A 12,676-nucleotide genomic window follows, 5' to 3' on the forward strand; every position below is an offset into this window, starting at 1 on the left:
ATATTAATCATAACCAAATTAAACAATTTGAATTTTTAAGAGAAATTAAAATAATTAAAATAAAGGAGAATTAAGTAAGACAAAAATTACCAAGGTTTCATAATTCATCACTATTCAACTAGAAATTATCTAATGATTAATTAATCCCCAATTTTAGAATGACAACTCGAAATCAATCTATGTCATCTCATGGATATAACAATTAAACCTAATTAAAATTAATCTTGTGTAAGTTCTTTTTTTACTTAATAGTATAACATCTAAGCATCCCATATAAACATATTGAATAACAAATAGTCAAAGTTTTCATAAACACTATGTGTAAATAATTTAATGAAAGACACAGAATAAAAAATAATCATATATAAACTTTACATATTCAACCATTGATTTAATTAAATATTAATCCTAACAATCAATAATGTATGACAAAATTGATAAAAAGATTTAATAACATCCAACTAATCATGTGAAACAAGAATCGTAAGCATCAAATAATATATATAGGGAATTAATTAAATAAAAAAATAATTATTTCATTGAATATGGTTTCATCATTAATCTAAGTATAAGAAAATTAGCTAAACATACTTAAATTGAGAGCAAGAAATAAAATAAAATCAACCATAGAGAGTTAAATTGCTGCTGCTGCTGCTGCCGCTATTCTTCTTCTCCTTTTCTTTTCGTATCCCAATTATACGAAAATTTTTCTTTTCAAGTCACAACAATGAAGCTAACTACTATTATTACCGCAATAATTGTTCTTCATGGTTCTAAAATTTCCTGAACTGCATATATCATTTACAACACAGGAGTATCAATTTTACAAACCCCAAACTTTGGAGTCGCCAACCATAAAACACATCTGTGTCCTCTAATGACAGTCGAGAGGAAATTTTGGATTTTGTACTCATTATAGCTCCTACATTTTTGCCTCAACATCAAAACTTGTTCATTTTTCTGAAACTCTTTAACTAGAAACGTTGCCCCAAGAAGCCTTGAAGTGATGCAAACTTGGCAGGCCATGGCCATAACATCCTTCGGGTGCCGGATAAAAGAGCTTGCGCAGGTGGTTGTATTTTTCCTCATCAAAGTTGTGGGCCCTAATGAGTTTATTTTGCCTGGACTTGAATCTGCGGTGGAAGTAGCCTTCAAAGGTAGGCTCAGTGGACGTCCTTAGAAAGAAACCATACGCTAAAGCAAAGTCAAGCGATGAGACAAAGAAGCATATGGGCTCCATCACATCCCAACTGAGTTCCCAGAATGTGAGCCTCATGAACCCAAGTGTTTGCACCGTTAAGAAACCCAACCCAAAATACAGCTCCCCTCGAACCTGGGCCTTAGCCTTCTGGTCAATTATGGCCTTCTGCATTTCCATCCTCTCCAGTTCTTTTCTTCTTGGGTCACTGGGTGTTGCTACTGTTTCAGAAATTATGCTCTCCATCGATTTTGCCACCTGTAATCATCAAATAGCTGGATCGCATTATTATCATTCTCAAAGAAAGTCTTCATCTAGGACAATTTTCAATTATGACGTAACGTCTCGTCTCTTAATCATCACGTGCGAGTCAGATTGACAAGCAAATAAACTCATAAAGTACTTTTAATTCCCACCGTTGTACAGACAACACACCACCCGCACCGGACAGAGCTCAAACAAACGCTTTTATTTATTTATTTATTTATGTTTATTCTTTTACCACTTTGCAAAGAATTAAATGAAATAACTGAATGCGCAACTCGGTCCTGCCCATAACCATAGATGACAGATCCACGTTTTTGGGCGCAAAGGTCTCTAGAAAGGGGAAAACTGAATGTGGCAGAAGGCCGGTCATCATGTCAGCTCACTTCGTCTTTTAATCCGAAATCAATTCAAGAATGAGTGTGTATAGCCAATCAAACACTTTTGTTCAATATTCCAAGTTTCATTTTTTAACCACCCTCTCACTTGCTATTGATTGAGTGTTCCTCCAATACAATTCTTCAGATTTCCGCTGTCCTGACCCCGCTCCTGATTTACAGTATATATGTAATGTAGGTGAATTTTCATATAAAGATATTTTAAAGGAAAAAAAAAATCAGACAAGTTGGAATAAACAAAATCCCTATATTAAGGCTAGCATCTAATTGTTTTGATGACTAGAAACATAAAACATAATATTTATTATTTAATAAAGGGAAAGATTTATACCTGCTCCGGTCGTAGAAAAACTATGCTGCCTAAAACGATGACGTTTCCGGACTCATCCAACGACTTAGCGAACTCAACCCCTTGACTTTCATTCTCGCAGCTGTCAATACAGAAACGAACAAACTCGTTATACGAAATTGAATTCTTTTGAGTCTCTCTCAGCTTCAATTTCAACTTCTCCATTTGCGACAGCCTCAACAGTTTCCTCGCGTCATCAACCGTTAAGCCGTACAACGAACCTCCAGTTGTCTCCATCGCCGTCTCCGTCTTCGGATCCTGAAGCGACGGCGCAAGGCCGTCAAGCCGGAGGCGATCTCCGGCGATGTTAATATTTCTCAGTTTCTCTCTCATCTTCTCTCCGACAGGCGCCCAGAGAAAGTGTGGGAAGCTCAAGGCGGATTGGTTGATGGCTCGCCGTTGGAGGATTTTATGGAAAAAGCCTTTGTCAGTGAATTCCGGAGAAGTGATGTACTCACGGTGGGAGTTTGTTTTAACGGCATTCGGAGGGACGGGAGTGTGAGCTGAGGGTGAGTGTTCTAGAGTTACAGCCGGTGACGATACTCTGTAACCGTAAATGCAACTCTTGTTAACCAGACGCTTCACTATAGTCTTACGAAGCGCCATTTATGAGGTAGAAATAGAAAAGAGGAAGAAGGAATGGAGGTCCAATAATTGAGGACTTTTTTTTTCCTTCTTTTTGTGAATTATGGCGAAGGTGTTGCGATATTTATAGGGTCCGAGGATAGAGGAGAATCTTGAGTTTTTGGAGAATCTGAGAGGGTAAATTGGCGATATGTATCTTCTCAATTACTCGCAATTATTTTTAACCACATTTTTTTTAAAATACTTACTTGCTGTTTCTACTTTCACCTTCTTATTGGACCATGAATGGAAGGCGAGACGTGGCTGCATTTGATTTGACCTTGTTGTTCACGGCATAAGGGTTCGCGTCCTTTGTAACGATTTTGAATGTTGGAAACTCCATCGCGTATGTGTCCGGTGTTTTTTAAAAGACTTAATTGCCCCTTGCAGACTCCTTTTTTCCTATTTTGAGTTCTGCATATTAAGGCAGTGTTTACTTTCTGGAGTGGAAGTATGGAGTGTGGATTTCTCCCACTCTAGTGTTTACTTAGCTTAAAAAATAAGAGAGTGGGAGTGAAAATTCGTGGGTCTCACCTAATTTTGGAGTGGGAAGTGGGATTTCCACTCCCATGGGGGGAGGTGGGAGTGGGAATCCACTCCTCTCTCTTCCCATTTTATCCTTATAAAAATAAATAAATAAATAATATCATATTTAATAAAATAAATAATATCATATTTAATAAAATAAATAATATCATATTTAATAAAATAAATAATATCATATTTAATAAAATAAATAATATCATATTTATTAAAAATAATAATTATATCATATTTATTTTATTAAATTTAATAAAATAAAAATAAATAAATATTATATTTAAATTAATAATATTAAACATTAATTTTAATAAATATTAATTATTTATTTAATTAATAATAATAAATATTTTATTCTAAAAAAATATTAATTTTGTACTATATTATCAATAATAATATTTCATTTGTGTTGCTATTATTAATAATTTTTATTCACATAATTTAAATTAAAATTAATAAAAAATTATGATTTACATAATTAAGAATATTAGTAATTATTATTAATTTATAAATATAATAAAATATTTATTTTATTTTCCAAATATATTTTTTATTAATTTTTTAATTATAAATTATAATTCTGTACATAAGGATAAAATTGTAATTTAAAATAATTTACTCTCAATTTAAGACAAAGTAAACAAATAATTAGGATTCTGATTGACAATCCATACTTTCATTTAGTCTAAGTAAACACCCTACTCCCACTCTCACTCCACACTCCTAATCCAAGGATTCCCACTCCAATCCAAAAAGTAAACGCAGAGTTTAATAATGCATTAATCAATTGGTAATTGTACTCAAAATCTCAAATAAGAATGGAGAACGAGATTAGAATAAAATGTTACTTGAGTTGTAAGAAATTAGAATATGACTTATTCTATTGGTGTATTTATTTTGTATAAAAATCGGAATGAATTATTACAAGTTATTAAAATATTCTTAATTAATTATTGTACTTAGTATTATATTATCTATAATAATCATAATCATAATCATCATCATCATTCAGTCGATCACGAAATAAAATGCTTCCCATTTCAAGGTGAATTCTATTTTTTGGATTTCAAATAATAATAATAATAATAATAATAATAATAATAATAATAATAATAATAAAAGACCCATTTGCAAATATTTCAAAATTTATGGGTATTTCTACCAACTCTATAAATTATTGAAAACACATACCAAAATGCAAAACATAACTAAGGTTAATTTGGATATTTTTGAAATTGAGCGGAGTAAAAATAGTCAATCTTAGGAATGGTGACTTATTCCCAACTTCCCGAGAGAATCAAGTTCTTATTCCTTAATCCCAAATATACATGAGCCCCACATGTTTCATTAATATCCCCCGTATATTTTAGTAAATTTTATCAAGTAAACTACATCAATCATTCTAATTATGGATTCTAATTCCTCAACCCCACAAGAAAGTACACCATAAATATGTGTTTTTGTGTCCCACTATACTTTATTATTTAGTATTATGTTTAGTTGTGTAATTTAATATTTATGTTATTAAATAAAATTTAAATATTATTTAAATTATCAATAAAGTAAGACAAGCACTACCGACAACCAACAACTACCTTCATACATTATAAATGTTGTTCGTTTAAGATAGATTTGGTATTATTTAAATACATGGAGCTCTTTGTAACAAACTAATATCAATGACGACAAGGCTCTCTTTGCCAAATATCTACAATTGAAGTTTTGAAATTCAAAAGTTTAATTGTAGATTATGGCAACTGGAAACTCCATTTATGTCAATATTGGTATCGCTGCGTTGTGCTTGAGATAAGATTTTAACGGTATTAAGTTTATATATAGTAGTTTTCTGGTTCGGAATTTTAAAGTAACGGAAAAATTCAAGAAAGCTTTAAAACCATGGGGTTTAAGAGGTTTAAAACTTAAAGTGTTTAAACCATACGGTTTATATATTTTTTCTGACTTTTTCGCAGTTTAAATTTTTGAATAGGACATTATATATATATATATATATATATGTGTGTGTGTGTGTGTGTAGAGAGAGAGAGAGAGAGAGAGAGAGAGAGAGAGAGAGAGAGAGAGAGAGAGAGAGAGAGAGAGAGAGAGAGAGAGCAATAAACCACAACAACAGTAGCGATCTACGATTGTTGCCTTGTTGATGTGGAAACAATCATAAATCGTAATTAAATATAAATCCATTAATCAGATTAAATTAAATGAATTTAAAAATAAAATGTGTACATAGCCGCTCAGGTCTAGGGGAAGCGGGTATGGTTATGCTAAAATTAACCAAGAAGTTGGTCTGCATTTTGGAATATAGTGAAGACCATGCTAGAGTGGCATGCCAAACTTGCCCCAAAACTTCTTTTTAATTAATAGGTATGATCCAATTGATTTCGCCCTAAAACTTCCTTTTCCTACAGATTTGCTCAAAACTTGACATTTCCCGAAGTCATCAATTAAAGTCAATACTCGTGTGATTGATGAAGATAATCGTTTCATCATGTAGTAGCATGAATAAATTGCATATGTCAATAGGTTTTTAGACCGATGATGAATTTATTAGAAGAAACTCTACAATATAATAGAGGTACAATGTCAGTCATATAACAAACAAATGATGTTATGATATGTGAGTGATGTTTACATTAAATTTCATTACACATGTTATGCATCCATCAATTGATTGTATTACCTTTGATATAGGAAGAATTTATTTAGTTGATATCAACTGAACCATTTTCTTTTTTCTTTTCTTTCACAAGTATGTGTACGTTAAGCATTAATATAGTTAATAGTTTTACGTCCTTTCTTACTAGGCTACTATACATTATGGAGAGATTGTTAGTTCCCCCTTCACCGAAATCAATATATACCGCTTGCTACTTATTGGTTTTATGATAACCAATAATCTCCTGACAACATAATTTTACAGTATTATCTGCGTGTTTAAATCCACATTTATTCATATTTATTATAAATTAAATAAATCATGTAAATAGAAATTAAAATAAGAATATGTAAGTACTAAAAATAATAAATATATGTTTCGATGTGAATAAAAAATTAATAATAAGATAATTTTCTTGTACTTTTTGTTATTTTTCTTAAAAAAATTTCTAATAATAAATATATTTTTATTTCTAAGATAAATTATCAAATATTACCCTTATGTTTAAATACACTTTTACTCATTTTTTTAAAAAAATTAGATAGATCATATAATTAAATAGAAATTAAAATAATAAAATATAAGCACTAAAAATAAGAAATACATGTTTCAATGTGAATAAAAAATTAGTAATAAGATATTTTACATGTACTTTTTGTTATTTTCTAAATATTTTTCTTATAATAAATATGTATTTTATATTTTTATGATAAATTATCAAGTAAATGACCAATGACTAATTTATCCCTCGTTTCCTTCAAATTTTTTAGTGCTGAGGGGTGTTTAGATATTATGGAAATAGTAAAGGGATGAATGGTATATATTAATATTAATAAGAAGAAATTAACAATCTCCACAAAGATAATATTGTAAAATTATGGTGCAAGTAGTTTATTGGCTATTATAAAAATCGTAAAGGCAAGAAGTAGCACATATTGATTTCAATAGAAAGAAACTGACACACACAGAAAAATGTTTGATGGATCTTATGCTTGCTTAAGTAACTACTTAGTCTGCTATGATAAAAAGGAAATTGAGAAAAAAAATGTGCTCGGTCCATTGCATGGATACAAATGCACAAAACTATGAATCGGGAGATTTGTGTTGCCAAACCTTTTTGAGCATCATATACATTAACAGAAATGTGTGAGGGTTAGAATTGTCTTTTGACAACGTACGACAGCTACATATTGAGCCGTAGCGGGGGGGTAAATTCAATTATACTAACCAGCGAGAAGAAGAAAAAACAAAGAGAAGAGAAGATCGAGCTGAATGCTGATACACTTCTGCCAGAGTAAAACATTAATTAATGGTCAGATCTGAGATGCCAGATTTAGAAATTAGTAAATAGTGATAACGTTTTGAAAGGGAGTATGTTAGTTTTAACTGAGACAGGCTTATTTGGTTACCAGTATAAACGTTCCACTTCTATACAACTTTCCTTCACTTGTCACTCACAAAACCTTCGCCTTTTTGCATGTTAGCCTTGTCAACATTCTTCGCATGCCTGCCATTTGCCTTTCAAACTGCTTTACTCTGGTGACGGATTCTAAGAACTACTTAAAACAATCTTTGCCCTTCTGCCATGTTAATTACGTTACGCCTCTGCTTAAGCTCGACTTGCGGATATGAACGCTTCATTGTTAGCACATAAATCATACTTGTAAAGAAAGAAAAATGTCCACCGTATGGTTAAAAAACATGAACAATAATGATAATAAATAAAAAAATGTTACTAACTTAAAAGCATTTTCAAGTTTGTGGGGCCGTCCCATGCCATGATTTTAATTCATTTGTGACTTTTGATTGCATGAAGGTCGGGCCAGTTTCCTGATAGCTAATTGCCTAATTTCTCAAGAGTGTGATCGCTGATCTCTTGCTGGATTCGGCAAATAACTAAAGGATATTATTAAATGCGCTCTATAAATAATTATTGTCTCATAAATTTTGTTTTCAAAATGCATTGGGTTTAAAATAATTATAAAAAAGTTTTTGTTTAATCTTACTGTTAAATGTTGTAAGAATACAAATGATTAAAATGAATATAATATTGAATGAAATTTACTTACACACATAAATACTCATTTTTTCAATTTTTTTGTTGTATCTGTATGATAATTGGTAACTAAAAAATAATATTTATAATTTATTAATTTTATTTGATATCCCAAAATAATTTGCAAGAAAATAGTGAAGATGTAGAGTAAAGAAGCATAGGTAAACATGATAAGGATTCTTTTCTAGGTATTTTCTTTCCTAGTGGTCTTAAATCTTTTAAGGATCAATTGACATGTGCCATTAACGAAATTAAATGGTTGATATTAAATCTTTTTTTGTAATCTTATTTTTTAACTCATGGTCACTAAAAAAAAATTCTTTATTTATTGTGATTTTTTCTCCCTTCACAAAATTAGAATTTTAATTATTACAATTTTAAAGAGTTCAAAACAGCAGCTCAAAAAAAAAAAAAAAACAACAACAACTGTAAATTGAGAAAAATAGCCAAACAACAACAAAATTGTAGCAATAAAATTAAAGTTGTTTTGGAACTTTGTTGTGCATACGAATTAATAATAAGTGGTTTCTGTAGCCTTGTTCGAAATGTTTATCAATATTCGCTTGTGTTCTCGGTAGATAATTGATTACCAATTGCTTCCTTTTTCCCCCCTTTTTCAAGTTAATTAATAATACTCACATATGTACAACAAAAACGACAAAAAAGTTTTTCGGAAAATGTCAACGTCTAGCTCAATGTCCAATCCAACACAATGGATGCATCATGAAGAATTTTAATGAACAAATTTTAAGGAATTGCTTCAACAAAATAGTACAAGTTTTCACTTTCATTTGCAATTCTTTGAACTAAATTAATGTTGCTACTTAATAAGCTGTTGCTAATGGGGATATAATTCTGTTGTTGCAATTTTTACTGTTGTCTAGTTTCTGTTTTGTTGCTTTTTTGGGTTTGCAACTATTGTTTTGAATTCTTTAAAATCACAATAATTAAAATTCTAATTTTTTGAAGGGAGGAAAAATCACAATAATTAAAGAAATTTTTTTGAGTTACCATGAGTAAAACAATAAGATTATAATGTAGATTTAATTTTCGCCATTTAATTTCATTAATGACACATGTCAGTAAATCCTTAAATAGTTATGGTGAAGTTGCTCCACTGTAGATCATTGTCTTATAACCACATGATTAAAGTGATAATTAGTAAAAAAAAGTTATTGCTATAATCGTGTGGTTATTAGCAGTGTCTTATGGTGGAGCAACTACACCTAGACCCTAATTGTAAAACTAATTCTTAAAATTAGGATTTCTATTTCTATCATCTGGTCATCGGAATCTGGTGCATGGCATGAGCAAACTGCATATAATAGAACTTTCTTTTGCCCTGTGTCTTACTAACACAATCACATTATTGTTGGATACCGCGGCATACCCCTTTATGCACAATAACTATACTTGTTAGTTAATTAAAGAGAAAAACATTTCTAAATCGACAACCACACCATACACTGTAATAATTATTATATTTCGATTAATAAATTGTGAGAACAACTATATAAACGTGACCCTATTGAGTACACCCTTGATTAACACAAATGGAATATTCTGGTTAGTTTGTCAAATAAAATTATCATTAATTAAATAAATTAAACGGTTCATCAACATATGTACATGGATTCCATTAAAGTGATTGATTAAAAGTTAATTCCTCTGGTTTGGGTTAGGAATTTCTTGTACATAAGCAGCATATCTAAAAATCTTGGGTATCTCACTCACATGCTCTATTTATAACTAATATTGATAAAGCTGTCCGAGTCTCTTGTCTTTTTCTCGACTACTAATTTTAATAGGTGCGTGATTGCTTGTATTTTCCGTCCTCTTTCCTCTTTCCTCTTTTTCTTTTTTTTCACTTTCTTTTTTCCAGAGAATTCTTCACGGAAGTCTCTTGGATCTAGATTGTCATTGAGTACCACCCAACTCTTTTTTTTTTTTGTTTGAATCACGGGATGGTTGTGAGTGGGCTACAACTGTGGGAGGTACTTTTAAGTCCGTACCACAACTCAGACTAATTTTCGCTCGCACCGAATTGGCCCGTAAAGAGTAAAGTGCTGGCCAAAGTGGTGACCCTATATGAGAGTGAGACTTGAACCCTTGACCTCTCTTAAGAAGTGAGAATGCCGAATCACTCACACCAACCAACTTTGTTTACAACCCAACTCTTTTTTAACTAGCTCGTATAATGATGTAGCATTATGATGCATCATATGACAATTATTTATTAAATCTTATTATTTTTCATCCAAGTACAATTTTATGTTGGTGCTACATCAATGAAGTACAAAATTTGTATCACAATATTCAAAGAGTATCACGCATTACTCAATTTATAATATGAGTATGGAAAGGCAAGAGTGGCCCTATGTTGTCATTTGAGGGGTGTCTGGCTGGCTCCTGGTGAGAAAAAGAAAAAGAAAAAGAAATCAGAGAAAATGAGTCCTAACTAAAATCTGGCCAGTTTATTCAAAGTTTTATGTTTTGACCCCTCTAATTCATAGAATTTTCACTTTCTTCAATGCGGTTTCCATTTAACCAAAATTTTAGTTAGGTCAAAAATGCGCTAAAACATTTAAAACACATTCTATTGATTTTTTTTTTTTTTGGAAAGGACACATTCTATTAATTAATATATGTAATCTTGCATTAATTCTCACTCACACATAACACATTTCATTGATTAACGGTGGCATGTGATTGCAATGAGATTCTTGTTAGGTCAAGTGGGTTAATATAGATACAGAGTATTCGATCCGAAGGATGCGATGAGTCATGAAAGGAAGATTGTAAAGAAATCGAAGAATCGTTTTCTAATTCACAGAAAAAAAAGAATTAAAGAATCCCAGCAAATTGGGGAGGAAGGAAATTGAATCAGAAAAAATCAGGCCGTCGGATTCCGTCGGTCAATCGGCGATTGAAAGAGATTCTTGATACACTAATAGTGGAAGTCTGCTAAGCCCATTCTTTCACGTGCATCGCGTGTGAGGCGCCAACTAGAATTGTGCCTTGTAAATTCAACTCTTTATCCTCACAGCTGATGGATGATCGAATTGGCATTAGTTCTGTCCACGTAGCCGCATTTTCTTGGGTCGCCCTCTCGCCTTACAATGCCAGAAATAACAAATAAATAAATCAATAAATAATCTCGTTCTCATGTTAGAATTGTTGGAAAAAAAACCATTAACTATAGCGTGCCCACACCGGCACGATTGCGATAACTTCCGAAACTTGGGGGTTTCTAATTTAGTGGGAATCAATCGTGGCACCCCCGCACTAGCATCATTTGCCGTCTTTGTTGGCCACACAAAATATGTAATTGTCTCGATGCTGCCTGATGATGCACGATTTAATCTTGAAACTCTTTAACTTCTTGGTGATGGGCTTATTACGAACCATCGATCCTTTACTCATTTCTTGCTTTTTCACAAAATGTTTCTACGTAAGCCCACCGAAATTTTTGAAATTAGTGATGGCATTTTGGTGACAATAACGTGTTTTCTCTGACGAGGTCCACTCAGCCACTAGGCATTTTAAGTCGGGGAAAAAATTGACGCCATGTAAATTGGATTTTTGGAAACAGATCCTTCGGTCAAGTAGTGTTTTGCCACAAACGAATTGCACCGATCCTTTTTAGGTTTTAGCTTTATTTTGATTACACGATCACGTAATTATAAATGTCTTTATTTATTTAAGTTTTAACTAATTCTAATTTATTTATTTTTTTAATAAAAGGATATTACTTTGTGCATCTTGATGAGAATTGCGCATTGGGAAATGATGATGCCGGGAGATGACTCACAACCAATGATGATGCAGAGAGCTAGGGTACGTAATTTCCTTGAAGATGTGTACGGGTCACTTTTCTGATGGAAATTTAGATCGCTTAACCTAACGCATGGCTTCCAATCCTATACATCATATGGAATAACTCTATGGCTAACCCATTTTCCTTCTTCTCCTTCCTTTTTTTTTTTTTTTAGTGAAAATGACATATCGGTCCTTCTTCTCCTTCCTTTTAACCTCGATGTGAAAATGACATATCTAATCATTCACACAAGTGAAGTCATGGCCGCATGATAACTAAGCCTTTTCATCTCTATTGTTATTCTTTAATTTATTAATGGAGAAGTTATTTGTATTCCACCGTTAGCGTTCGTGAATTAGGTTCTGTCTATATAATAGGGGATCGTGGCTTCCACTGCTCAGCAAAATTTAATGAGCATTGTAGACTCGTTAATTAAAGTGGGATTGGTACTTTTGCCTTTTATCTCCACGCTCTTTTTTTTTTTTTTTTTTTTAATTACTTCGTACAACAGTGATGTTCAAACTTTCAAAAAATAAAAACTAAATAATAAAACATAAAGCGGTGGGCATTATTACAAAATTGTATAAGAGTTGATTATAAAATCCAAAAGGTATGAAGAGAAAGTGTCAATCTCCCTTAATTAGAAATTTGTTACTCTATTTTCATCCTCATTCTTCTCTTAAAATTCATAAAACAATAATATATAATAGTAATTGCATGCATTAACCCTAATGGGCACTGTTAACCAATAAAAAGAATGAA

General features: G+C 31.7%; 1 protein-coding gene across 1 annotated transcript; it reads right to left on the reverse strand.

Moving 5' to 3' along the window:
* Nucleotides 1–771: 771 nt before the first annotated feature.
* LOC102621466 (calcium uniporter protein 4, mitochondrial) lies at nucleotides 772–2,909 on the reverse strand. The gene is made up of 2 exons (XM_006473391.4): nucleotides 2,192–2,909; nucleotides 772–1,456 (listed from the first exon to the last, which is right to left on the reverse strand). The coding sequence occupies exons 1-2, from the start codon at nucleotides 2,813–2,815 to the stop codon at nucleotides 971–973; spliced, it is 1,110 nt and encodes a 369-aa protein (XP_006473454.2). The 5' UTR covers nucleotides 2,816–2,909; the 3' UTR covers nucleotides 772–970.
* Nucleotides 2,910–12,676: the final 9,767 nt, after the last annotated feature.

Source organism: Citrus sinensis, chromosome 5 (genome assembly GCF_022201045.2).
Source record: "Citrus sinensis cultivar Valencia sweet orange chromosome 5, DVS_A1.0, whole genome shotgun sequence".
Taxonomy (NCBI): domain Eukaryota; kingdom Viridiplantae; phylum Streptophyta; class Magnoliopsida; order Sapindales; family Rutaceae; genus Citrus; species Citrus sinensis.